The following is a 27935-nucleotide window of genomic DNA, read 5'->3' on the forward strand; positions in this document are numbered from 1 at the left end:
CGTATCACTCAGAGAAGGTATTGTAGAAATGATATCGTACGGCATTAATATTGTGTGAAGATATATTGACCAACGATTTTATTACTCTTCGCCGAACCCCAATATTAGTGCCTCGTTGTATGTATGTATAGCGATGAACCGTGTAGTAATATTATTACAGAAGTTCCAGAAATACGTGACCATATCGATCTCATATTTTTTTTAATTTAACAATGGTGAGAAAAGTTGTATTTGAAAATTTCTAGCCATATATAACATACATATTATTGATTTTTCAATTACGTTTAATAAAGAATATACGAAAAACGTAAATTAATAATAATAATAATATACATAAAAATTGTCTTCAATAATAGTATACTTGTTATAATAATTAAATGGTTAGGTTGAATAACCTGGCAGCTTCATATTTTCAAATTGTACAAAAAAAGAATTTTTTTAAGTTTAAAAATATACAAAGGTAAAATTTTTATTTTGAATATAATAAGTTGTTATTAACGATGATACTCATAAGTTAATATATAATTAAATCTTCAAAATAAATTCTAAGTTATATATTTTTGTTTTTTTTTTTTTTTACTGGTTATTGGTTTTTTACTGTGTTTTTGCCCAGAATCGGCAACAAATTTTAATCAGACCTTGCACTCATATTATAAGTCATAACTTATGTAATAAAATTATAACTATAGTTGTAAACAAGATAAATTTCATGAAATAACATTTAAGTAATAATAATTGTTAGCTCCGGAGCAGTTCTGTTTTTGTCCGGAACACAAAAAATCAGAGAGCTCCTTTTGCATTATACCTAGCAAAATAATAATTGGATCTAACTGGCTATTATACAGAGTTAACGGCCGATATTTTTCTATATCTGAATATATAAAAACCTCAATTTTGAAAAAAAAAATTGAAGCTACCTGGTTTATTCCACCGAGCCGTTCGATCACTATGATCATTAAATAACGATAGTTACATTAAATACAATAAAATGTAATAAAATATACATTTATACATATTAAAGCTTATAATCATTATGATACATTGACTAACGAACACGAAATATTAAAAGAGAGAAAAAAATAACAAAATAAGGTCAAATTTATTCATCTATTCGCTTGGAAATTAAATTAATCTCATATTCATACTAAAATTATTCATCTATATTTTTTTAAATATTCATCCTAACTTTATGTAATATTAATATAGTAGGAACTACAGTCATTTATCAACATTATATATATATATATGTATGCAAATTTAAATCTCTAAATAGCGGACACTTTCCGTTTTCGAAATTTTTTCGCTATTTAGTGAGAGTTCAGCTGAAGTGTACTTTGTAAGTTTTACTACTAGATATATAAAATATATAATAGTATTTATATTAATTTTCGTTTTGCTAATGACACTATATTGTGTATTAAGTCTGAACTGCAGATAAGTCAATTACCGAAAAGCAACAAATATGGACTGAGAATCAATTAGAGTAAAACCAAGATTATGGTTATAGACCGAGCTGAAGTATTACCATACACCACGGTACCAAACCGCTACCAGAAAATAGATGCGTTTATATATTTAGGTTCACTTATATAAGTAAATAGTGGATCATCAAGAGAGATTATGTTAGGCCTTATTTAAAAGGAAAGCAGTCAGGAAATTAATAGTTTTAGCTAAATGAAAGCCAAATATTAATATTAGCTTAATACCAATTTGGAGGAATAATCATATATCTAGGAACAAAAAGTTGCAGTTACCCAATACTCTTCTTTTCAATGATGTTATATGGATCTGAAACGTGGACACTTAAAGTAGAAAATGTAAAGCGCATAAACGCTTTTAAGATATTGGCCTACAGACGGTTGTTAAGAATCTCCTGAATGGAATAAAAAAATATATAGAATAAAACGAAAAGAGGACCAATACCTTAATCCTGGGCATGCTAAATGTAGATATAAGACTGGCAATTGTATGTAAATGGGAAATCTTAAGGTTCTTTGGTCAGATCATAAGAAGGAATGAATCAAGCCTGAAGAAGCTGATGATCGAAGAGAAGATTGAAGGGAATATGAGTCATGGGAGAATACCAATGTGCTGGATTGATCAGGCCAATATCATCACTGGCTACACTCTGGAAGGTGCCATTCGGTCAGCGGAAAATCGTGATTGCTGGAAAGATATTATTTCCATCCTCAATCGAAAAGTCACCAAATTTTTGTTTTTGGAAAATGATAATTGAAATTGTAATGAATAATAATTATTTTATAAAATATGCATACTTATATATTATTTGAAAATTAACGGAAAAGTAAATTGATAATGCATACGTTTTTTTATCTACCATCGATGCATTAAGTCTAAATTAAAGTTGGATAACTAATAATTCTACATATCCCTGCAAAATAGTGTACTACATGTATTGAATTCCAAAACCACATAGTCTTAAAAATAAAAATTATATTTTGTAATTATATAGTAGTCGTGCGTTTTTTTTTTTTTACGATAAAAAAACCCTCGTTTAAATTGTATTTATTTATCTAGTTCTTAAAAGCTATGGCGCCACAGACTACCCATATTCGTAGTTCGTCTGGTCAATCTCAGTCGACCTCGTGGAGGAAATACATAATAATATGTGTGTTCGTTGTACCGTTATTTTCGTTTTTTTTTTTTTATTTTCACGTACCGAAAAGTGAAAACAACGGGCCTATACGATCCAGCCGGACATTTATGTTCACTGTGTGTCGGTACGTGGCAAATAGCACAGATCTAGAGGAACGCGCAGCGAACAAACGTAAAAAATAATACGACCGCCAACAAAAACATACCCCGTTAGCACCGTAGCGTTATTAATTTCCGTGCAACGACGTCTATTGTCAGTCCTCGGGGGTTTCGAATTATCGGGTGGTTTTGATGACATCTCGTCTTGGCACGTATCTCCTCGTGATGAACGTATAAAACGGGATTAAAAGCTCTGAAACGCGTGTAGTATTAATGATCCGGCGGTGTGAAATGATACGCACTACGTCTCACGAATCGAAGATAATGTTACGTGTGCGTAATGTACTTCGTATCACCGTATTGTTTCATACATACTTCGTAATTACTATATAACCCTATGATTATTATAAAACGCCTTATAGTGAATTAATTATAAATAAACATTATGTACGTGAAACAATCTAAATCGCGAACTACGTAAAAGTAGAAACTTAACGTAAAACCAACCACGAACGAATTGCAAAATAACTAAACAATAGTAATAAGGAAAAAGCAAAAATAACAATAAGCGGCGAATTTACAAAAAAAAACACTACCATTATTTCAATATCCAACAGCGTATATAAGGACTCTCCGGATCGGCCACCAACTACTGACGTCATCCACTACAGAAAATCCACCTGTTAATATCATCGACGTTTTACCATTAAATTGTTCGTATTGATTCATTTAAAGCGTTAATCAAATAACCGTTATAGCATCACTAGTAATCTCTATTCTGTACACTATTATTATTGTTTTTGAATTGACACTTACATTGTTAAACTTAACACTCGACATGTTACACATGCGCATACGGGTACGTATAATGGTGTTCGGTAAATCGGCTACGATAAATTATTGATCATCAATGAATTTACTCGTCGGGATTAATTAATCTCTAGATTATCATTATAGTATTATTGCTGTATGATCCAACGAAAAATATGGCAGAAACCAACATATTTTATTGTTTTAACGTACGCATCTAAGCGCAAATAGCTTTGGTAGTATCGTGTAAAAAAATTATTGCTGTAAGTAAACACACCTATACTAGTTTTGGTACTGGGCCATCATCTCTGTATAGAATACTCTAGGTTATTTCATATTTTTAATAAATATATACATGTTTTACATTCGTAAATAATTTTATATACTAAATGAATTAGCCTAACTTTTCTGAGATATATTTTACACATCTTAAATTAGATAAATTACCAATACAAAGTGAAAAAAAATTAAGTTGAAAAACGTATATTATCATCTATATCATCATGTTCTAATAATTTTTATTTTATTTATTTACTATATTAATTAGCATATACCAGCATGTGCATAAATCGGTAATCATTAATATCAACATAATAATTAAAATCAAATATTTTCGAGGTAATTTAAAATTTAAAAAAATGATATGTCCAGTTTATAAGCCAAAACGGTTTCGACACTTAAAAAATGTAATTTTCAAAAAAAATCCCTTCTTAGTTTAGGTGCCTTTATATAGTAATTAGTACATTCTATCAACATTTAAAACTATCGATTATAGTAGTTTAGGACATAACAATTATATTTTATGAGAACTTCAGAGCAATAAGCTCAAAAATTATATTCGTAAAATTATAAGAGTCACGATCTGATTTTTATTTATTACAGTTTAAGATATATAATTAACATTTTATACATACTAGCAGTGATGTATTGGAGGGTATAGGGGGGTATACGGTGTATACCCAATACGCTATTTTTATCCATGGCATATAGCTTATAAGAAATTGATGATACGTGGGTATACGGTCATATCAAGCATATAACTTGTAACTTAACAAATATAAATAGTAAAACTTTTGGTTATATTTATGACGTGATTCAGTATCGGATATATAATAATAATAATTATTTATCTAATTTTTTTTTTTTTTTTTATGAAAAATTCAAATTTGTTTTCATTTAACAAATTTTCATTAGAAAAGGGGGATCCCAAAGACTATGTGAAATCGTGGATGATAAATCATAGATCAGCAGATGACACTAGAAATAAATTAAGTCACCCAGCTATAAATCAGAATAGTGAAATCAAAACAAGTCTTTGGAGTATAATGACATAAAAAAAAAGTAACAATGATCTATTTTTTGATTACATTTTTTGTTGACATTTTTTTGTCAACATGAAAGTAATAAACGTGATATAATTCAAACGAAGCGTGAAATTTTTTTGTATGTAATATTATACATTTATACCATAAACACGTACTTTCTAACTTTGAAAATAGATAGAGATATGAAGAGCGGTTAAATGAAGAATCAATACCCACTTAATAAAATAATTAGTCCATTTGTTTAGCATGTAAAAGTGTTATAGAATAAATACAAAAGTATAATATTCTATCATGTTTTAAGCGAATACAAGTAAAAAAATATTGTTCGAGCAAAGCGGGAAAAAAAATTTTTGTATCCTACCATATAATAGTTATTACATGAAATAAAGCATATACCCATAATTTATTTTAGCAATACATCACTGTATACGAGTATACTCTTATTTAGAGGGCCACTGATAACATTTTCTTGAGCCACGACTGCTTGTTGCTATTTAGGCTGTACATCGATCAGAGTGAATGGTATTTGAATTTTATATCTACTCATATACATAATAGGTAATTTATCCAGGTTCACCCAAACTAAGTACCGCTTACATTAAACGTGTTATAAGTAATTACTTAATTATCTTGAAAAATTGAAATCTTAAGCTAGTCATACTTTAGGTGCATTTAATGAGAGAAAAAACGCGAGACAATTGAATATGTAGTTTTAGAAATCACCCATGACCAATAAAATACCATTTCATATTTATATATAAATTACATAAAAAATTATATAATATTATACATTGATTACTAAATTTATATTTCTCTTATTATAACGTATATTATTATGATTATTATTCATGCGTATATAACTTTCAGCGACAACGTTGCCCTTATATCTCGTCATGTACCTCTACGACCTTTAAGAACTACTTCAGATTACATACAGTATAATATCATATAATCGTAGAAATGCGATAGCGCATGAACGTGTCTGCGCATTTTGTCCGCAAAAAAAACCGAGTTCTTTACAATTTCGATTCAAGTAATAATAATAATAATAAAAATAATAATACAGTTACTCTATAGAAATTATTATTGCACGGTGTGTATTATATATTTTTAAACACATTTATGCAATTTAGTTTCGTAAGTATAATAATGACAGAATACTGCTTACACCATAATATGATATATTATTATAATTCCAGTTACCTTTAATTATAATACGTTGCTGTAACAAAATTACTGGAATGAATATAACAATTTGTACGTAATCATTTTAACAAATTATTTGTAAATTTTATTCTTGTTGTATGTACATTTTACGGTTATAGTGTGATGTGATAAAGGTTTTTATTCGAATCCTTATTCTAATCTCACTTTTGCGTTTGTCGTAATATTACGGTAATTAAGTCAAATCTCAAAATCAAATCCGATATCATAATTTATAATTGACTTGTTACATGTCTCGCAGATTGCATATGGATTAAGTAAATGAGTTTTATTTTTCACCCAAATAATTTTATGTGAAATATAACGTATAATGCTACTTAAATGATAACATTTTTGATATTATATTAAATTTTTAATAACATATGTTATCAATTATTTTTTTAAACAATATAAATTTATGACGCTTGATCACAAGTTATCACACTATAACCGTACGGGTACTTAGTTTTTCCGAAATACTATATATTTTTTTGCACACACTTTGTTTGCCGAAATATATTTCGTTCAATTCGTACATAGATCATACATCGTTTTATACCCGCGGTGGTACGATCATTTATTTATTCTCTGTCGAATTCTCAGTATTTTTGGATAAGATAAATCTCAATATGGTGGACGTTACAACATGGCTATCAGTGATATTTATTTTTGTACAGTTTTTCGTAGTTGATCACAGAAAAACAATTCTGAATTAAAGTGTTCGGATGCATAAATTTATATTTCTAAAGATGGTCCATAGGGTAGTAAAAACAAATTTCTTGATGAAAATTACGAAACGGCGAATCGAAAAAACGAATCTTGCACAAATCTCAGTTACTCCGTAATTTTACGATTTCTACAAACCTACATCCGTATGCTCACGTATGGTGAACCTAACAACCTACAGCGGTTTCTATGTTTAACGGAATCGTATCGTTTTGCGGAACGTTATGACGTAACGGTATAAGGGTGCAACAAAATACTACAAGCCAATATATACAGACATTCCTCGCTTCGCTCGTAGTTTAAACTACTCTTATTTTAAAATAAGAGTAGATTCCAAGTATATTCGTAACAAGGAGGGGGAAGGAAAGGGGTGTTTTCCGACGGGAACGTCTCAGTGAAGTCGAACGAAAAGCCCATTTCGGCGGTACGCGACTCTTAATATACACTTTTGGATAGTGTGTGCGTTTCTAAAAATCGAAAAACCGTATCTAAATAAAGACAGATAAACGCACTACCGCATACACAGTCCCAGCGGCTGTAGATTATGTGCCTCTCGATTCTGACACGTTACACACAATCTACGGTACGCGATGAAAAACACATCCTTACGCTTGTGTACGGCTAAATGTTATCAAACACGAGACTTTATCTTTACGCTATAATGTTTAAGAGGTTATTTTATATAAGGGTTATTAAGATCGATTATACGTGTTCACTATTAGTGATGAAAATGTCGGAAAGGTTCTGGGAAGTCTCAGAGAAATATTTTCACAGAAAAAACAGAAAATAAACATTATTTTTAAACATCATTGAGGATAACTGAATATGCATTTTTATTATTATTATTTTTTTTTTTTTTAATACATACATTGATGGTTATCTCTATTTTTATTTTTATTTTCTGAAAATATATAAAAATAAAGCAAGGAATGAAGATAGTTTATTGGTTCCATAACAAAAAAAAAATAATGAAACCGTTCTACATGTATATTTGTAATTTATAATTGCTATCAAAATGTGTTCGAAAAAGTTTTAAAATCATTTAAATTCTTACCCACTTCATAACTTGGATGGTTAACTATTATATAGGCAGCGAATTACGATCGAAATGATACGGTTTAATTATAATATATCGTTAATTTATTAAAATTGAAGTTTTGTACAAAATATGGTATAAGTATTTCAAATCAGTTGTAAAACCGAAGTATACTCAATGTCAGTACATTTTAAGTATATATATATCATATATATAGTCACATAGGAGTTATAAGTTAAATAAGTAATCAGAAAAAAAAACTGAAACACACTAAACATCACACAACTGGACGTTTTTGTTACGAAGGTATACACTTTCTAAAAGTATTTGATAAAGGAAAAAAGTGTGAAACGGACAACCTTGACTCTAAAGTATTGTGGAATAATAATAATAATAAAAATAATATATAAGATCCTGTTTTCATCTAAGTTATTTCTGCTTTCGAAGGCAGTTACGTATTATCATTTTGCCTGAAAACGAATGAATAAAATCACTTTTTCAGGTACCCTTTTTTAATGGGTTCAATGATGTAGTGTAATATATCATACGCATGTGTATTCATTAAACAACCTTTTCCACATCAATTTCAACGATAGAAATCTTTTGGTCTTGCATTATGTATTATCACTAGATTTTTTGCTTTGTTGGTAAACAAACATTACATTTATAAATAAATATATACCGACAGAAAATTATAACAACTCTTCGAAGTTCTATTCATACTTTATTATCGATTCAAGCATATGTTATAATAAAGTATGATCATTTATTAATATTTTTCCCCCGGAAAAGTCAATATGCCGTCAACCCATAGATGCAACTAGAGGGTGCAAAGGGGACTTAATCACTCAAACATATCTCAATTCAAAATTAACTAACCCAAAAAATCAGGCCTCAACCTATGATTTTACTTATAATATTTCAATAAATGTTGGCATAAACGCAGCTTAGCTCCCAAGCTATTTTTAATAACTTTTTTTCTATTGTGTCTTTTTGTATTTATAATAAGATGGTACTTTCAAAAAAAAAAAAAAATTGTCGAATTTTCTTTAGTTATGGTAAAATACCTTTAAAGTACTCTAAAATTATTGAATGTATTTTTCAAAACGTGAGTTTTTTTATGCTCGACATTTCAATAAAATCAAAATTTCCCCATCTATTTATTTTTTATGGTGCGAAGTTCATACTATAAACCTATCTTATTACACCCGAAATGGTTTTTCGTAGCAAATCGAGAGTTGTTATCGATTTGGTTGAACCCGCGCAACTTTGGTTTATTTATTTTATTTTTTTATAATTATTATTATTGAATATTTTTTCGAGAACGATAAAACAGAGTACTAAAAATAATATTAATTTTTTATGTGCGTTAAGATAAGAACACTGTATTATTATAAAAGATAGTTGGTTATAAGATAACATTTCAATCTTAAAAGATATTTGGTTTTAGTATTATTCTAGAGGCTTACAACATGTGACATCTAATTTAAGTATTGATTTTCTTTTAAAGTATTCGCATAATAACTTCTAAAATCAAAATTAATCACAACTACAACATTAAATAAAATATGTCTACAGTCATTATAATTACGTAGACTGGTTTAAATGATATTGAATAAGGTTAATCATCAAATTTTAATTACTATTGAAAAATTGTATCTATGTAAAATATGCAGTTGTATGAAATAAATCAAAAACTTTGAATAACCTATGTTTATTGTATACAAAAACAGTTATTTTCATTCAACCTGGGACAAAAAAAAATTAAAAATAATTTATAAATAAATTTAAAATTTGCATTCTAAAATCACAACGGATTCGTTATTTCATTATATGAATTATAACTTTACTATCTAAGAATAATTTAATAAGCTGATAAAGTGTATCTATATTGAGAATACGTTATTAATTTTTTTTCCAAAATAATAACATACTGTTTTCCATGAAATGTAATAATTCAAAATAGTAGCAAAACAAACATGTTGATTATTGTTTCATTAATGATCTAAAAAATATTGAATTTATTGAAGTTGTATCTTGGATAACATTGAACTTGATAATAAGCCAATACATTTTTTAATATAAGTATTAGTATTGGATATTAAAATTAGTCAAATACCTTATGTATAAGCAATATAATTTATAATACTAATTATTGCCATAAATAATCAATATTAATAATTATTATCCTTAATTGATATATTTATACATAAAATCATATTTTGTATATGAAATGCGCGTTACATTCGGTTAGAGAAATATGTTGTAACAATAGAACTCATTGAAATACAGGTAACTAGAGAAGTTAAAATACGGTATTTTTTTATTTTTTGTATTATACCAGTATTATACCGTATAGAACCTTGCAGTATCTTAAATTATAAGGAATTTAACAAAGGTTATAACCCTATTGTTAATTATGAAATATAAATTATTTTAAAATGGAATAATTGAAACAAATGGCTAAAAACTTAGAAAAAATTAAAAAAACACATAATACAAGAATTATTCACCAAATTAATATTTAGTCATGCTATCGATTTGCAATTATGATATAGGTAACATACGTTATATACGTTATATTACGTTTTATACATAGAAATATATATTTTTTAAATAGAAATAAAGATAAAACTATACTTAATACTTTTAGAGTTGTATACTATCTCATTGTACCTATATATTTACAATATTTGAATACTATATTAGTACAATAAATTGACTTCAGGGGCGGATCCAGAGGGGAGCGAATGGAGCGATCGCCCTCCCCCATTCACCGTAGCAGACTTTAGTTTTTGACGTAATTACTTCAAGGGTAAATAGGGAAATCTTAAACTATTTTTTTTATACCAAACTTATGCTGGTACAATGTTATCACTTATATTTATTATTTTGTGATTTACTGATATCACAGTTATATATTACTACATGGTTTAAGATATACAGGTTAGCTATCGTATATCTAAATTGCATTGATAGCTGACGGTCAGAATGTGTTACGGGTTTAGTACACATTTTCGCCACATCTCTAAAGCGTTAGTAATATGTAGTGCTATATTATTACAGTAGTTATATGAAAAATTCAAATAGTTTACCAGAAGCTAAGCTTATTAATTTAAAATCAAAATGTGGATTAACCCATCAAAATTTACATTTATTTCAATTTCTATATATAGTAGAAGAGTGCTTTGCAGATCACTGCACACAAAAAAACGTATTTTATCTAAGATTTGAAGATGCATTAAATATTTCTTTTACATTTCCTTGCTTTGAACAAATAATATAATCATATCTATTCTGATACATTTCATTAAAATGTGAATGCGCCACTTTGCAGTTTAAGATTATCGCCAAGAAATTTAAGAGTAAACAAAAGAAAAAAAATAGTCTTACTAATCTCAACTTAAATAATACAAATTTTTGTTTATTTTTTTATTAATATATTGTTTGTTATGTTGTTTGACTACATTATTTAAAAATATTATTAATTTATTTAGATATTTAATTTTAATTCGTACAGACAATTTTCCTGTCATGTCAATGTTTAAATGCTAGGAATCACTTATTTTATTAATATTGAAAATAAACTCATTTTGTCAAATTTTGAGATACGCACTGTTGCAGTTTAAATGACGATATCAAAATTAATATTTTTAATTTTAACTATAGCATGTGTGTCAATTAAAAATCCCCCATCCCCTCCCCCCATTATCATGGTCTGGATCCGCCCCTGATTGATTATATTAATTTTTAACACCTGAATTCTAAATTAACACGATTACAATAATATTGTACCTATATTTTTAATTTTTATAATAATACTGTACTTTATTGGAGATCCATTCTATAAGTACAAATAAAAAATTAATAGTTGATACTAAAAATAACTAAAACTAACGATTAGATTTTTTTTTTTTTTTTTATACTGTCTGTATAAAATAATTTTATACCATATGTATAATACCTTGTATAATACATTTTATACCACTGTATTAATATAAACTCACATCATTAGAAATAACTATAATAATTATAAACATTTGTGATTGATTTTATTTTTATGTTGATTTCTACAAGTATAATATTATAATAAATATGTGAAAACAAACCAAATGTATTTAATATTTTTTAATTAATCGTATCCATTGTAGAATATAAAAAAAATAATTGTAAAAATAAATACTTTTATTAAAATATTGAAAACTTTAAAAGGTTTTTTATTTAACTTAAATTGTTCTTTTATGTATTTCTATACGGTCAGTTATAATTTCAAATCATATTTGACCTTTTTATCATATTTCTAAGTAAGTTTGGATTTCATTTATCAATTTAAAGAGTTCAAGTTTTTAAAATTGTTGAATTTTATGATTATGTAATCCTTGTTGAATTACTTCAAGCATAACTCATCACTGTCTTTTCTTAAAATAATATCGGTTGATATTGTGATACGATTCAAAAAATATAATTATCCAAAATATCGATGATCACGTTTTTAAATCAATATTTGATTTATATCAAGTTATTAAATAGTTTTTACTTTAGATTTTCTTATTCTACTTTTGTAAGTATATTTGAATGATATAAAAACACGTGAGAAAACAGATGCATATTTTATTTAGATAAAAATATGATTTTCCAAGAATATTAACTCGTTAGAAATTCAAGAAAAATATTATTGTTAAGAGGAACTCTGTCATCGACAACTGGCACATAACGAAGGAGTCACTGTCGTCTAAAATCCATTTGTTGGCAGAATGAAAACCTTTAAGCATAAAAAATAGCAAGATATCTGTTTGCAGCATCGCCTGTATTAGACATATTTATAAAAATTTGATTACAAAGAAAATATCAGTCCGATTCGAATGACGAAAACAATATATAATATTCTCATCCACATTGAATCGATGGCACGAAATCATAGGAGTTGAAAAAAGTGTTTGTCATTTTAAACGTGAAAATTATAATTATTTAACTGTCAGAAAATCTTCGTTCATTTTACGACGAGTTTGAATCATCTTCCTCAAAACTTAAAACATATACATACACACATGCCCCACAATCGTCTTACATACATATTTTAAATGTTCGTATAAAGTACATAGCATATTTTATTATTTCGTTTATATTGTAATACAGAAAATAGTTATAACTATTTTGATTCCATAGTTCACACAACATTCGCTAAAACTGCCGAGTATAATACCTAACATATCCAAAAGTATAAGATAAAGAAAACTGTTTTATAAGGAATAATATAGGTACTAATAATATTCATTATTATTGCGATCAAAGTAATATTGATTTGTTTATTATGGTTATTTTTTTTTGTTATTATTATTTTGACTGTATCACAGTGATTTAATAAAAAAAATAAATAATTTTCATCACTATAAAAAATTGTTGGTTTAAGTTACGAAAACTTGATTCTGTACAACGGTTAAATCGTTGATGACAAATTAAAAACAATAAACCAATTAACGAACTATCGAAAACGGTAAAAGGTCAAAACTGGTGTATTTTAAATTAAAAGACATATATTTTAAGCTCTTGAGTCTATGTTGAGAATACAATAAGTATTCATTGTTCCATTACCTAAAATATCTATTAAAAAATACATAAAAGCGCAATGTTTAAATTTGTAACATTTACAAATGGTTATAAATAAATAAATGATGTATATTTATTATTTGGTAATAGATTAAAAACATTTAGTAACATTTTGCTTTTTGCCAGTGGAAAAATATCTTTTTATTTATTTATGTATATTAATGTATTTCATCTTATAATTATGCGCTTAAGTGATAAAATTACTTTATAATAGTTGTTATTTAAAAAATAAAAAATAAAATTACGTTAAACACATAAAGCAGACTTATATTAAAAAGCAAATGCTAATGTAAAAAGTTAATAAACATTCCTTTTAAAACAAGACTTAAGTAACTTCTTTCTCCAAGTATACTTTTGGTTATTTGGATAAATCATATAAATTATTCAAATCCAAAAATAATTAATTTTTTTTCCAAGCATTTTTAATATACATTACCTATATAAGATAACAAAAATTGAATATTAAAAAAGATTTAATATTTTGGAATTTATTTTAAAATACCAAGAATATACTAGAAAATTATTTTATTTTTTTACTTCATTTTTAACTACACAATCTTAAAAAAAAAAAAATTAAAAATATAAAAGAAGATAAGAAAAAATATTATTTTGCGAAAAAAAACACTCTATTAACCTTAAAAATGTTTACGTATAAAAAACGTATTTTCTTAGTTGTAATTGGAAAACATATGAATACACTATGCTATTATAAAATCATCAAATTACCAACAAGGAAAAATTTAGCTATTAACGAATAAAATGTTTATAGCATAACGAGTCGTTTTACGGGTATATAACATTACCATATTAATATATGATATAAGTTTCACGTGTCAAGTGACTTAATAGTGTTCTAAAGACATTTTATTAATCGAATTAATCTTTTTTTTTTTTTTTAAGCTTGAACATAATATGCACACATCATAATTTTGGATGAATACGAATTAAATTGTTAATTCGGTCCTTTATTTTTTATATTCAACTATTCCAATAATTATTACATCGTATTATTATTTAGCAATATAATTGCTAGTTTCGCGCGTACAATATAAACTAATAATGTTTTCAATTATTTTTCAGAAATCGTCATAATGGTATTGTTTTGGATTTGCATGGTCATCCTCAGTTCATGTGCTCCAGGTAATGAACATAATGCTGTTACAGATTCTATTACATCTTATAATTCTTATAATTGTTCGTTTAAGCTCACTAAAATATATTTATAACTATAAGGAACTTAATTGACATTACAAATTAGATATCTCCTTCATCGAGTTTATTTAAGTTCTAGAGACCGGGTTCAGTAAAGAGATACATAGATGTGTTTGTTTATATAAATCACGATTAACTCACACATTTTAACTTTTCATCTAAAATGAACATTTATTAAAAATGTACTGCTTTATAAATTAGATTTACAGTGCTTAATTAAAATTTCCTATCAGCTGCATTATAACAGTCGTTTAATACTGATACACTTTTATAATACTCTCATTAAGGACATTTATTTTATATGTATTGAAAACGTTAATTTTTATTAAGTGTAAATAGAATTTTTGTATAGAATCACAGTATTAGATTTCAGGTACTGTATAGAATGTGATATTTTAATCATTTGATTTTGGAAGCCATAAAAGTCGAATGGAATTTAATAAAATCCTGTACGAAGGTAAAATAGTTAGGAAAATCCCTTGCAAAAATATAACCTCATCGAACTTTGTCTTTTGTTTACATATTACTTGCTGCTATGTTTGGTTTATAGATGAGCTTGACTCGTATTAGGTACGCTTCAAATAATAATATACTAATATCAAATATTAGTAGTACGATATTGATTAATATCAATTCATTATGTTGAGTATTAGCTATTTATATTACTTATTGAACTTTTAGTTTTAATTATTTCCTAATTATAAATATTAGCTACTTCATTGCCTAGTAATCTGTTATTTCTACAAAAAAAGATTCAAAGCAAAATTTGCTGGGGAAAGGAATTTAAAAAATCACCCAATATAATATTGTGTAAATTTATTTTTTCATATAACTAAAAGTTAAACTTCCCAAAGCCCCTTTGGTCTTTACGTTCATATCAATTATATGGGTATAGCACTTGTACGCATAATAAGACATGCCTACACATTTCTCTTGAAAATAAAAAAAATTTTTTCATTATATTTTTAAAACAAACGATTTTTACAGTAGAATAGATTAGCAAACACAATTGAAAATATATAATAAAGTAATATAAATTTAATTAAAATTAAAATTAGTAAATTAATAATACCCTTAAATAAATAAATAAATAAATAAATAAATAATTTATGCATAAAAATAAATAAATGATTAGCATTTATTGGCATTCCTTTATATTTTTTACTTTCAAAATATCTGATAATGCATTTTTAATTCAAATCTACTCGTATTTTAAAAATATAATAGTACTCTAAGCTAAGTATTTATTTATATATTTTTTTCATCATATTTATTAAGTATTTGTTTATTTATATATTAAATAATATTTTTTGTGGTACATTGCAATAAATGAAATCAAAACACATTTTTTTTAACAAATCTTTTGTAAAAACTTAAAAATGAATTATAATGTCATATATGTATTTTACATATTTCCCACCATTTCAGTTAGATAGTTAAATCCTAGATCGTATCACTTCAGTTTCACCCGTTCCTTGATTTCGCCAGACTGTGGAGTCTCACCTGTTATTTCTATATACGATTGAATTTTTTTTTTTATAATAGTTATTTAGCAAAAAATTGAAATGTGCAAATTAAAATAATTCTATAAAACTAAAAAGTTAGATTTTACATTTTATTAACGTTTATCTTTTCCGTATCAAAACAATAAGTAAATAATGACAAACACACACAACGATTTAGCGACTTGTTTGTGCGTACCATATAAATTTAAACGATTTTAAATTGAAAATTAATACATAATAAGTAATCATAATACAAAATCAATTAAGAATTAAGATTTTAGTCACATGTAGAAAATGGTTGTTCTAGAACATAACAATTTATTGTTTCATTAATGCTGCAAAAATAAAAGGCACGTTATTTTCTCGATTGGACTAACTCTAGAGCTACTTAATTACTTATGAACTATTATTTTCATTACAAAATTATTGTATTGTTTTATATTTTCTGGCATCCTAACCATCTGTTAAATCACGTGTTCAATGGTAATATAATAATTTATCAAGAAAAAAATAATGACACTTACAAAAACAAAAAATGTTTATTGTTTGAATCAAAATAAGAATATTTTAAATAGTTTAGGTGTTAAATAAAATATCTTTACAGGTATGATTATATTCAAGAACTTGGTCGAAATAATATTCAATAATAATTGTTAAATATTATTTTGACTTACTGCGATAGTAAATCACGATTATTGTATTTTACTGTTGCCGTAAATTTAAAAAAATAATGTTTCATCCTAAATTATTGATAAAGTGAATGCAATCTATCTGATCACATATTCTTAGATTATTACTAATGTGTTAAATATTTCACGATGAAGAAAACCTGATTAACGATTCGGAAATTTGCTTTGAAATTTAAATACAATCAAAGCAAAAAAGAAAAATATTAAGTAAAATGTTAGATTATCCTTCTTCAATCAAAATGTACATTGAACATTGTTTCAAAATTAATGTAATACATGGTTATTACAATTATTTTATGAAAATAAAATAATAAAACTGTAAAGCCTTCATTTGAAAATCAAAATTTTATATTAATTTAACGCACAAGAAAAGGAATTTTTTTTTAAAAATTAAAAAAACATCTTTCAATAATTTTCACGACTGAAAAGAGAATCAAATTAAATTATTATTATCTTTTGAAATATCCACAATCTCATGGTTTATAAATAACCCAATTTTATGTGAAAATCAAACATTCATAACAAATCAAACATCATGAAATTGTAAAACAAATAGTATTTAAAAAAAGTTTGAGTTTCTGTTTGTATATTACATTTACTTTTAAATTAAAAAGATCAATGATTGAAATTATACACGTTTTATATTCAATGGGGTTATAAAAGTACAATATTATTTTCATTGTTATTTTTTTTTATTTTTTTATCTCGTGCTATTTTTCATTACTTCAAATATTTAACAAAAATGGTTATCTAATTATTATTTTTAATTTAATACAAGCCCACATACACTACGGTCGACAGTTGATTTGCATCACTTCAATTTAAGTTTCGACATATTAATTAAAAACAATAAATAAATCTTATATTTATTTTCATAATTTATCAATTTTGCCGTTTCCACTGTCATAAAAAAAAAAAAAAAAAAAAAAATGTTAATATTGACTACATACTTAATCGATTTACATTTATACATATTTCAAATACGTACACTGTAATATTTTTATTAATTTATTAATTATATATTCAGACCTTATAACATTGGAATTGTTATACGCGTCTTATATTTATAATTAAACAGCATGTTTCAAAGCACACTAGTCATCAATTTAATATTGACAGGTAAAACCATTATTCATAAATTTAAGTATTGAAAAATTAGTGTGAGATTAACTAATCTATATGCATATTGTTAATGATATGTAAATAATAATTGTTGAGATATTATTATATCCTTATTAAAACCACATAAAAAAGAAAAAAATATTTAGATCGACTATCCCCGAAAACTATTTCAAACAGAATTTTAGATTCATACACTAATGAAAACATACGAATTGATCGTAAAATGTTTGTAATTTGATTAATAACTCTTTTTTATCTCAATACTCATTCGATCAACTAAAAATGAAAAAAAATTATATCCAAACTAGGACTATACTGTTTTTTTAAAGATAATTTGTTGTTTTGTATATTATATTCACAAAGAACTTAGACAAATTGAAAAATGCTCGAACTATTTTTCTTACTAATCCATCATTCACCCGTTTATATCATCACAATAATTTGTTTTCGTGCACGTTCTTTTTATTTTGCCAAATATTGGGTAAAATAATATATTTTCAAAATCAAAAAGTAATCAGTTTAACAAAGTGTCAGTTTACTTTTCCTATATTCACTGATTTAATGTGCGTAACTTTTAATTCAAACGATATTTATCAAATTCACTCTTAAACAATTATAAATAATTAATGTTTTCAGATTTCAACACATAAAAACATAACTCAAAAAATGTCTTATATATTATAAAAAAAAAAAAACCATATACTTAATACAACAACAAATTAACATGGCCCATGAGTTATGTAAATAAAAAGATAATAAATAATGAACTATATCACATTGCCATAAGACACAGTTGACATTTTAAAGAGGTGTTATAAAAAATAAATATAAATATTTTAGTAAAATTAATATTAATATTTACCAGATTAGAATTTAATATAGTTGAAATTTCTTGTTTGAGTTAAAATTAATATATTGCAATCATTTTTCTATATTGGGTTTTCTGTTTCGATAAATGCCAATATTGCTAGATTAGAAAATCGATCATGATTCAATGAATGTCGAGAGGCAATTGTTGGGTATAAAGGAAGAAATGTCCTTAATTCACCTTTCCCTCTTAATTACAGCTCTAGTTATTTGTCGATCAACTAAATAAGTATATAAAAATATTAAACACATATTCTAATAAATATTATAAAAGTAAAAATCTTCAAATTCGTAAATAGCATAAAAGAGAAAAAACGTAGACTGGAGTCAGATAGAAGAAACAAAAGTGGGTAAATATATTTTAATAATTTGAAAGTAACGATAAATTGTCGTAATTGAACAACTATAATAAAGAAACTTACGTATACTATATTAAAGTGTATCTAATGGTTAAAATAAAAGGTAATATAAGAACGTAGAGTAATTTTAAACTTAGATAAATAAATTCTTAAATTAAAATTGTAAATCCCAACAACCCAACAAACTCCACGTCTCAAAAATATATGGGTATTTCATTTATTTGATATATATTAAAATGATATTGCTTTTTAAAGTTATCATTTCAGCGACCAATGTAAAAAAATGTTTACTTATAAAATGTAGACATTTTAAAATTAAGAAAAAAAATAAAATTTCAACAAACAGAATTAAAAATCATATAAAAGTAGAAAGATACCTATATTATAACCGTTCAAACCCATCACGATTTTTTTTTCTTCATATTGTTCAAATGCGATGGAATTTTTTAAGTAAATTTTCTTATTACATCATATTTAAAGTCATAAAACAAAAATTTAGTGATTTTATCAAAAGAAATATAGCCAATTAATAAATAGTATCATCGTATTTAACACATTTTACACATATTAAAACTTTAAACGTAGTTACAAAAAATTATGCAACTGTATCGTCTGATTTTTTTGTAATCACAGTAAAAAACTTTCAAGAGTTTAAAACTATAGTTGAATTCGTTCACTAATAAGCTTATATTCAATTTTCCCAATCGTAAAATTTTAGATACAAGTTATATGAAATAAATATTATAATTATATTATATATAATCTTATTATATTATAGTATTTTATCATATAAATATTTTATAATTGAATTTAAATATAAAATTTAAATCAGTTCAAAATAAGACTTATCTTCATGAAAAATAGATGTTTTTACATAATTAAAACAATAATGTTAAAAGGTCTCGGAGGTTAATATATTTTGTAAATAAAAAAAAAATATTAAAATCAATATTATAAAACACCGAGCACTGTATATACAATCTCCTTTTTATTATTTTTCAGATATTAGTTTTAAGCGCTTTTAAACTAATTAAAAACTAAAAAATGACCAGTATAGAGCAAATAACCAAAAGTACCATAAATTCATTATAAAAAAACACTGCCTTTTGAATTTAACAACTTTTTATATTTATCTAGTTTTAAAACGTAATATCTTTATAAAAATATATCCAAAAACTAAATTTAAAAAATGATACATAAATGGATTTATAAATATTTCTACATTATAAAAGTTATGGAAATAACAAAACTCCATCAACTCACCACTTTGATTTAGTGAAACATCCAATTTATTGTTTTTTTTTAATTTTACATTATTTATAAATTAAATTAAATTAAAAACCAATTACAAATTCTCTTATCATCAACTAAATAAGCATTAAACTCTTTCAATCTGAATATAAAAATATTTTGTTTTTAATTTTGAATTTTCTTATACATTCTTCAAGATAATCGTATAATTCGATTTTATTTGAAAAATTTCTATCGTACCGTATTATGAATTTTTCGTTTTTAAAAGTGTACCTAATTCGAATATAAATTTTTATTTCTAAAGATAAACCAATTTATTCGATACAAAAATAATCAATTTTTGATTTGGGAGTACGTATTGTACTACTGTCCGTATTATATTGAATACTTCGATACTAGTATATATGTATTTATGTATTAAAGTTTACAATACAACCAATCGTACATAACAATAACTTTATTTGTTATCTGTGTATAGACTATTGATGTGTGTTGTAAGAAAAAGTAATACTTATTTACTTTTTTATGATGTCCTCTTTCAAAATATAGCAATTTGATTTTCATTCAATAATATACAATTGTATGAAAAATGAAAAAAGTATACCTATATTTTCTACTCCAATAATTGTTTGGTTTATTCAAGATAACCCTGAAGTTACAATGTTTTATTGAAAAAGTTTTTCTTCGGACGAATTCATTAAAAAATCAAAAAAAAATCATTATTTTAACCCAACAAGGTGATACGACATTTCTTTAAATATATTTAATTTTGATTAATTATGGTTAGTAATATATCCATAAAAAAATCAAACTACACAAAAGTAGGACGACCTATACTTTTATGATTATCTAATTCGGTAATAATTAGTATCCATTTCTGTTTATATAGTCATTTATAATCTAAATGAAAAGGCTAGCATACGCTTTTTTTAATTTCAATAAATATGTTACTAATGCGTTTTCTCATCCATGCAATGATATACAAATTATAATTAAATGCATTTCCAATTTTTATAATATAAAAAAAAATATTATTATTATATATATATATAATGTTTAAATTATATTAAATTAATAAAATTTAAATATATTAAATGAAATGAAAGTCAAATATACACAAACAAGTATTAGAAATATTCATTAATTATGAAATTTATTTTCAATATGGCTGATTATTTATTCTAAGTTCAGTAAATTAGCATCGATTTCTTTATTGTGATGTATATATCGTATATAGTATGTATATTGTCAGTTAAAAAGTGAAAAGATTAATTAAAAAATTGTTACACTAAAAATATCAACAACTTTGAAAATATAATTATTACGTTAGCAAATGTTTATTTGATTTGAATATTTTAGCACGATGTTATAGTCGATACCCCGAACTCGATTTTCAGTGGACACAATATAATATAGGGGGAGGATATTGTCGTAAGCGATAAGGTGTTTAACTTTGCTTAATCGCTTGGTCGCCAGTTCGATCCCGGTACCGGTGTTTTTGCTCTCCTGGTGAGACCATCGTTCTAAGATAAGAAACCACCACCTACCCTTGCCCACAAGTCTACTGTTCCAACACAAGTTTATCCAACTGAACTCTTGTCATACAACACAAAAAGCGTGATAAAATTATTGAAACCCCTTTAAAATATAATACATTTTTAGGGACAATTATTACAGGATATCATACAACTATATAATATATAGCATATAACAGTACTTTTTTTATATTTTTTTTTATATTATTATTTTTTTTATTAATTTGTTTCTAAATGTTAATGCATAAATAACATGGATGGGATAGAATTAATTTGTTAATACATAAATCATTATAATACCGAGTAATAATTATTAATATTACAACGATCGTTCATATTATATCCTAGTTGCCCTAAACGAGGAAAAACTTCATAATATAATTGAAAATCATCACATAATAAGCGTTTCTCAACGTCAGTCAGAAGTTAGCTCGTGGAAATCACGTTTCGAATAAACCACTTAAATGAACTGATAGTTAGGTGTATTAAAACGCTGTATTGCCATTTAAAATTTAAAAGCTATATATAATATATATATATATTAGCATATATTATATATTATCTTCGCATGTAGTACGAAAACGATTTTCTTCCAAAAGTTTTGACGGTTGATTTAATTATTTTTACATATATTTTTTTTCTCTTCCAAATAATAAGATAACATGCTCGTACAATATGAAAATATAACTCACGAGCGTATTAAGCTATGTACATCATTACATAAATACGCGTTTTTAAAATGTAACGAAACAAAAACGTATTTATACCGATTGCAATTGTGTTTTTAAACCACGCGATTTTACCGAGTAGAGGCATCGGCTCGTGAAAATCAAATAGAAAAAACCAATTAACGGCTAGTCAATGGAACTGCGTCGAGTGGTTGCGTTCAGCGCGCGGTAAACGATATCCATTATTACGCGGGCACGCGACCGTTGCATACAACCAATATCTTCAAATGTTAGCCACGTGATAGTTCGCCGCATCGTGTAGTGGACATCTGAGTGACGAGCAGGGGCGTATTTTAGAAGGGGACGAAGGAGCGATCACCCCCTTTAATCCGTATTTAAGGAATCGATTATATGTGAAATACACATTCCAATTTTTTTAATGTGGATTATTTTATAACGAAATCAAATTACGCGTGGTTGTAAATATTGAATTGGGCTTTTTGTCGGGTCCATATTTAGAGAAAAATCAAATAAAACACAAGCGTAACTTTCAAAACACAAACAGGTGTTAAAAAAGAACTACACAGAAGTTGATTCTAAGTGGATCCGGAATTAGATTAAAAAAACACCACAAATATTAAGGATTCACTAGATTTAAATATTACCAAAAACTTTACTTGTAAATTTTGAGCCTGAATTAAAGAAAAATTTGAGTCACCCCCTTCCACCCCCCTAGAAGTAAGTCTCCCCTGGTGACGAGTGACAAATGTCTTTTGTCCAATGTTGGCGTTGGAACTATTGCAGCTAAAAATCGGTATTTTTGACCCGCGTTGAAGGAGTACCCAACGTCGAAGAAGCAAGTTGCAACTAGCGTTCGGTATACGGCTACTCAATTTGAAAAGTGTAGTCTACGTGTATCCAGTCTTGAATTGTAACCGTGACCACGTGAAATATTTTGAAGTTTTATTATTGTTTTTAGCATTTAATAGTCTACAAATTTTTTTTTCTTTTATTCGGTAATTGATAAGTATTTTTTTGTTTATTTTTGGTATTTTGTAATCGATATCGATAAATCGTACGACGTAAATGCACACAAGTTATAGGCACTTGAAAATTGTCGATTTCAATCGTGTACCAGTATTTATAGTGCAACGTTGGGTCCAATAGCTTTCATTCTCTTGCAGAAATGCGTCTAACGATATCTATAAGATAATAAAATTACAGTGGCATTCACGTCATCCGTTTTCTTCTACTACTATTTTTTTTTTAAGTCGAATCGAGTTTTTAAGCGTGTACAAATCCGCGTGCACACTTTTACGGGTTTGGGGGGGGGGGGACTGTAATGCGTCCAACGTTCCAAAACTACGCCGAATCCAACGTTGTAGGTCTTATTCTAATGGGCAGTATGACCCAAATTGGGTTGTAGGAAAAATCAAAAGGGCCGTTTACTTTATGAATATGGGCACCTTACAAAAATATAATTTTCCTTATAGAAAGATTGAATTTCCACTGAGCATTTGAAATTTGTGTAATTTATAAACCCAACCTACTACCTAATAAGTAATAATTTTGTAATCTTTGCTGCTTCGATGATTGATTAATCTATGAAATTTAAATTTAAATAGAGTGGTATACGTCTAACGGAAAATATCCATATTTTTTTTTAATATTTTACCACGCGGTGGTCAAAATTCTAAAATATCAATATGCAATTTGTTTGGGGAAAGGGTAAGTATTTGCAATCCAAATAAATTTCATAAAACAAAATTTTTCGTAGTATTTGGGCAATAGATAAAAATCCTTAGAATAAGCTTTGCAACATTGGCTACCACGTATAGCAGCTACGTAGTCGAACACCGGTTCCGATGTTCAGCCAACGTTCGGGCGCGTCGTGCAGCGGCCAAGGGTGGGAGGGGTGGCCGAAGTGTTACTCGCGCATTGCGCCCGTAAAACGCGTAATGGCGGGCGGCACGTGGCCCACTCGTCTCGGCCCGACGCTTAGACGATAGCAGCGTGTGTAAACGATGCAGTGCCGGACGACCACGACTGTGACCGGGCGGTTAGTATCGCGGCGCGACCGGAAAACGTTATTATACAACGCAGTCGTCACGTACTACCCGCACACGCCGCGCGCACTGCGATAAGTGCGACTCGCACGGCCGGTCGGGAGTTTTTATTGAACGCCGATAGACCCGTCGTCGTAAAATAATAAAAATAATAATAACAATAATGACTGTTCCGTGTACGTGGAGTCGAGAAAGGGACGGAACGCAACAACAATGCGTACGGTTTCGGCGAATGATCCCGTTGGACGGAAGGTGCTCCGCCGTGGGGCCGCAAGCGCTTTTAAAAGAACGTTAAAAGAACGAAATGTGATCCGCGAAATGTGTGTGTTACTAAACGGTATTCAGAGAATGTCCGTCGATGGATTATTTTGTCTGTCTCTAGCGTATACGTAGCTCTGACCCGACTATCCCTGAACTAGGTTCTCCGAATGATTTTCTTGATCGATATTTACAGCCCTCATACGGAGGAATCTGGGGACTCGTCGATCCCTTAAAATATATGTTAATCAAACGAAATACACGATTAAGTACGTTTGTTATTACTTCTAACATAAATTATAATATGAATCCTGATAAACGGATCACAGAGCGAAACTGTATACGAACTTGGTCGATGTCGCTAAAAGTCAATAACACATTATACAACCGTAATTTAAGCGTAAAAAAACATTTTTGTGTGAATCCACATTGCATTAGAGTAATCTCCTTTATTTGTTATAATTTTAAAAAGAAAAGTGATATCTGTGATGTAACGTTTTTATTTTTTCACCAACCAACGGTACACTTTCGAGCAGTGACGTAGCGTACTATAAAGAATACTTACGTGGCGAACAATTTATTAATTACCCACCAATTAAATTTTAAGGTTCATAGAAGTTTTACTGCTGTCTTCAAATATACCTAACCATTTATCAATAAGTGATGAAGTTATATTCCACCACCCATCCCCTCTTAATTCCAGAAGCTGCTGCTTTTGAAAATCATGGTTCGCGGCGCCACTGCTTTTGAGTATCATTCATTCAAAGATGACAAAATATGTCAACTGATATTATACGCGTGACCGGGGACATTTCACCCTTGATGCCATGATATATATCTCCTCCTGTCGTATAACATTGCATTTGACATTTGAACCGATTTGGCTGGAAAAGGAAAAGGATTGAATAAAATAGCCATAACAATATTATACACGATTCCGACAAGTAATACTCGCTCGTATGATCCTGTATATATATATATTGTGTTATACTTTAATAGGTAATGGTTGCAAATTAACAGAATAGGTTGACTAAAACTTGTCTGATTTTTATTTTGATCGACTAGTTGTTTTTTTTTTTTTCATTAAACGTAGAGTTAATCTTCTAAAATTCATCACAGATATATGGTCAACGTTTATAGATGGGAAATCCAAAATTCCACTCACTATATTTTAGTACAAATCTTCTCTAAATAATAATAAACACCGAACTGCAGAACAAAATAAGTCCACCGAAACATTTATTACTGGACACGCCACTAAATTTTCTATAAATGTATTTAGCGTGAAAAACTAGTCTAATTAACGTGGATATTTCACTTGAAATACTTAGATATCATTTTGATATTTATATAGGTATAGGTAATTATAATAGTTGATACATTTCTATATCCCTCTCTATCGAATTCAACTATTAACTACAACCCTATAAGAATTGTTCATCATGACATTGTTCGTTTATATGTTATTAGATATTACGGACAGTGTTATGTCTAATGTTAACAGTAAATTGATACAATGAAAAAACATACAAGTACAAAAACAACATGAAAATAATTCGATTTAAAGTACAATATAAAAATGTATAAAAACATACTGAATTATACCTGATCCATGTTCAGAAGATATATTTAGAGTAATATTAAAATGTAATATTGTATGATAAGAAATATAAAATATGCAGCTATTACTATACCTAGACACAGTGAAATTTAAGTTATATATTATAATGTTCAGCGATCTTGTGGGAAGTTAGTATTGAACGTATTGTTTCTTTTAAAGTTTTTAAATTTGAAATGTTCAAAATATCATCATCATCATCATCATCATCTGCAGGGAACGTGGAGGTTCTAAATGTTATACATAATAAGCAAATAAGACTGAAAATGATAACAAGATTTCTTAAATTTGATTAGTAATCAAACTGTATTCTTTTCTCGGAATAATGATGCATAATATTATAACTGACATCAAGCAAAATATAATATGTATGTCTGAATATTTTATGATGTACCTAATGGTGTTATGGTTGTAGAACAGTTGCATTTGGTCGAACCGATAAATATATATATAGAAAAAAACCTTAGCTACCTTGCAAAAATTAAATATGATTTTAGATTAAGTAAATAATATAACTTCGATGCTTTAAATACAAAAGACTTGACAGTATAAGTAAATAATTCATGTCTAATTAATAATAATTGCGAGTGTGATTGCCTAATATATTTTGAAATAAAAATAGTTCCACATTGAATGGATTTATGGATTTATTACATTAATGTTCAAAATACAATTAGAAATTCCTACCATTGTAGTTAAAGATTACCGAAAGACTTTTTTATATCATGTCGTTCAAAACTATCAAAACTACGTAATTTATATACATTTTCGTTAGACGAACAGTGATCATCAGTGTCCATAGTACATTGCTCGATACATTTCATTTGATGCGTAATAGAATAACCTATTTCATGGACGTAGATAAGGACTTTATAAGAGGGTGGTTGTTATATTTAGATACCTATTAATCATTTTATATTATTACTTATTTATTTTCTATCTGAGATTTTGGTTATGGAAAGGGAAGGATTTGATCATCAGCGGTCATAAAGTAAATATACCGTTGTTTATTCCATGGGCATATAAGAGTATATTATTATTATTATTATGGCGCTTATAGTACGGCCGGTACGAGAAATCATTAATTAAAGCGACCATGCTTAACCCTCTCGCGTTTAGATTTAATTTCCTCGACGTCACCGTGGGTGCCGCGAAGTAATTGAAATTTAATGCGATCCAGATAACATGTTTTTCTGGTATAATAATATTAATTCCACGGCGTCTGTTTGAAATCGTATTGGTTTTGTGTATTTATTTCTATAATTTTAACATAAATCCAGGAAATCCAGGATAAGAGATGGACAACGTGTACGCGTTGTGTGTGTGTGTGTGTGTGTGTGTGTGTGTGTGTGTGTGTGTGTGT

At 27.2% G+C, this 27935-nt stretch overlaps 1 protein-coding gene across 1 annotated transcript in view; it reads left to right on the forward strand.

The window, feature by feature from the left end:
* Positions 1–27935, forward strand: part of LOC112693620 (Down syndrome cell adhesion molecule-like protein Dscam2) — a 113761-nt gene that overhangs the window by 25972 nt on the left and 59854 nt on the right. Inside the window, exon 2 of the mRNA XM_025568770.1 lies at positions 14503–14562. Within this exon, the coding sequence (XP_025424555.1) occupies positions 14514–14562 (49 nt within the window). The 5' untranslated portion in view covers positions 14503–14513. The remainder of the gene's footprint in view (positions 1–14502; positions 14563–27935) is intronic.

The sequence above is a fragment of the Sipha flava genome, unplaced genomic scaffold (assembly GCF_003268045.1).
Source record: "Sipha flava isolate LNK unplaced genomic scaffold, YSA_version1 89_pilon_pilon, whole genome shotgun sequence".
NCBI classification, from domain to species: Eukaryota; Metazoa; Arthropoda; class Insecta; order Hemiptera; family Aphididae; genus Sipha; species Sipha flava.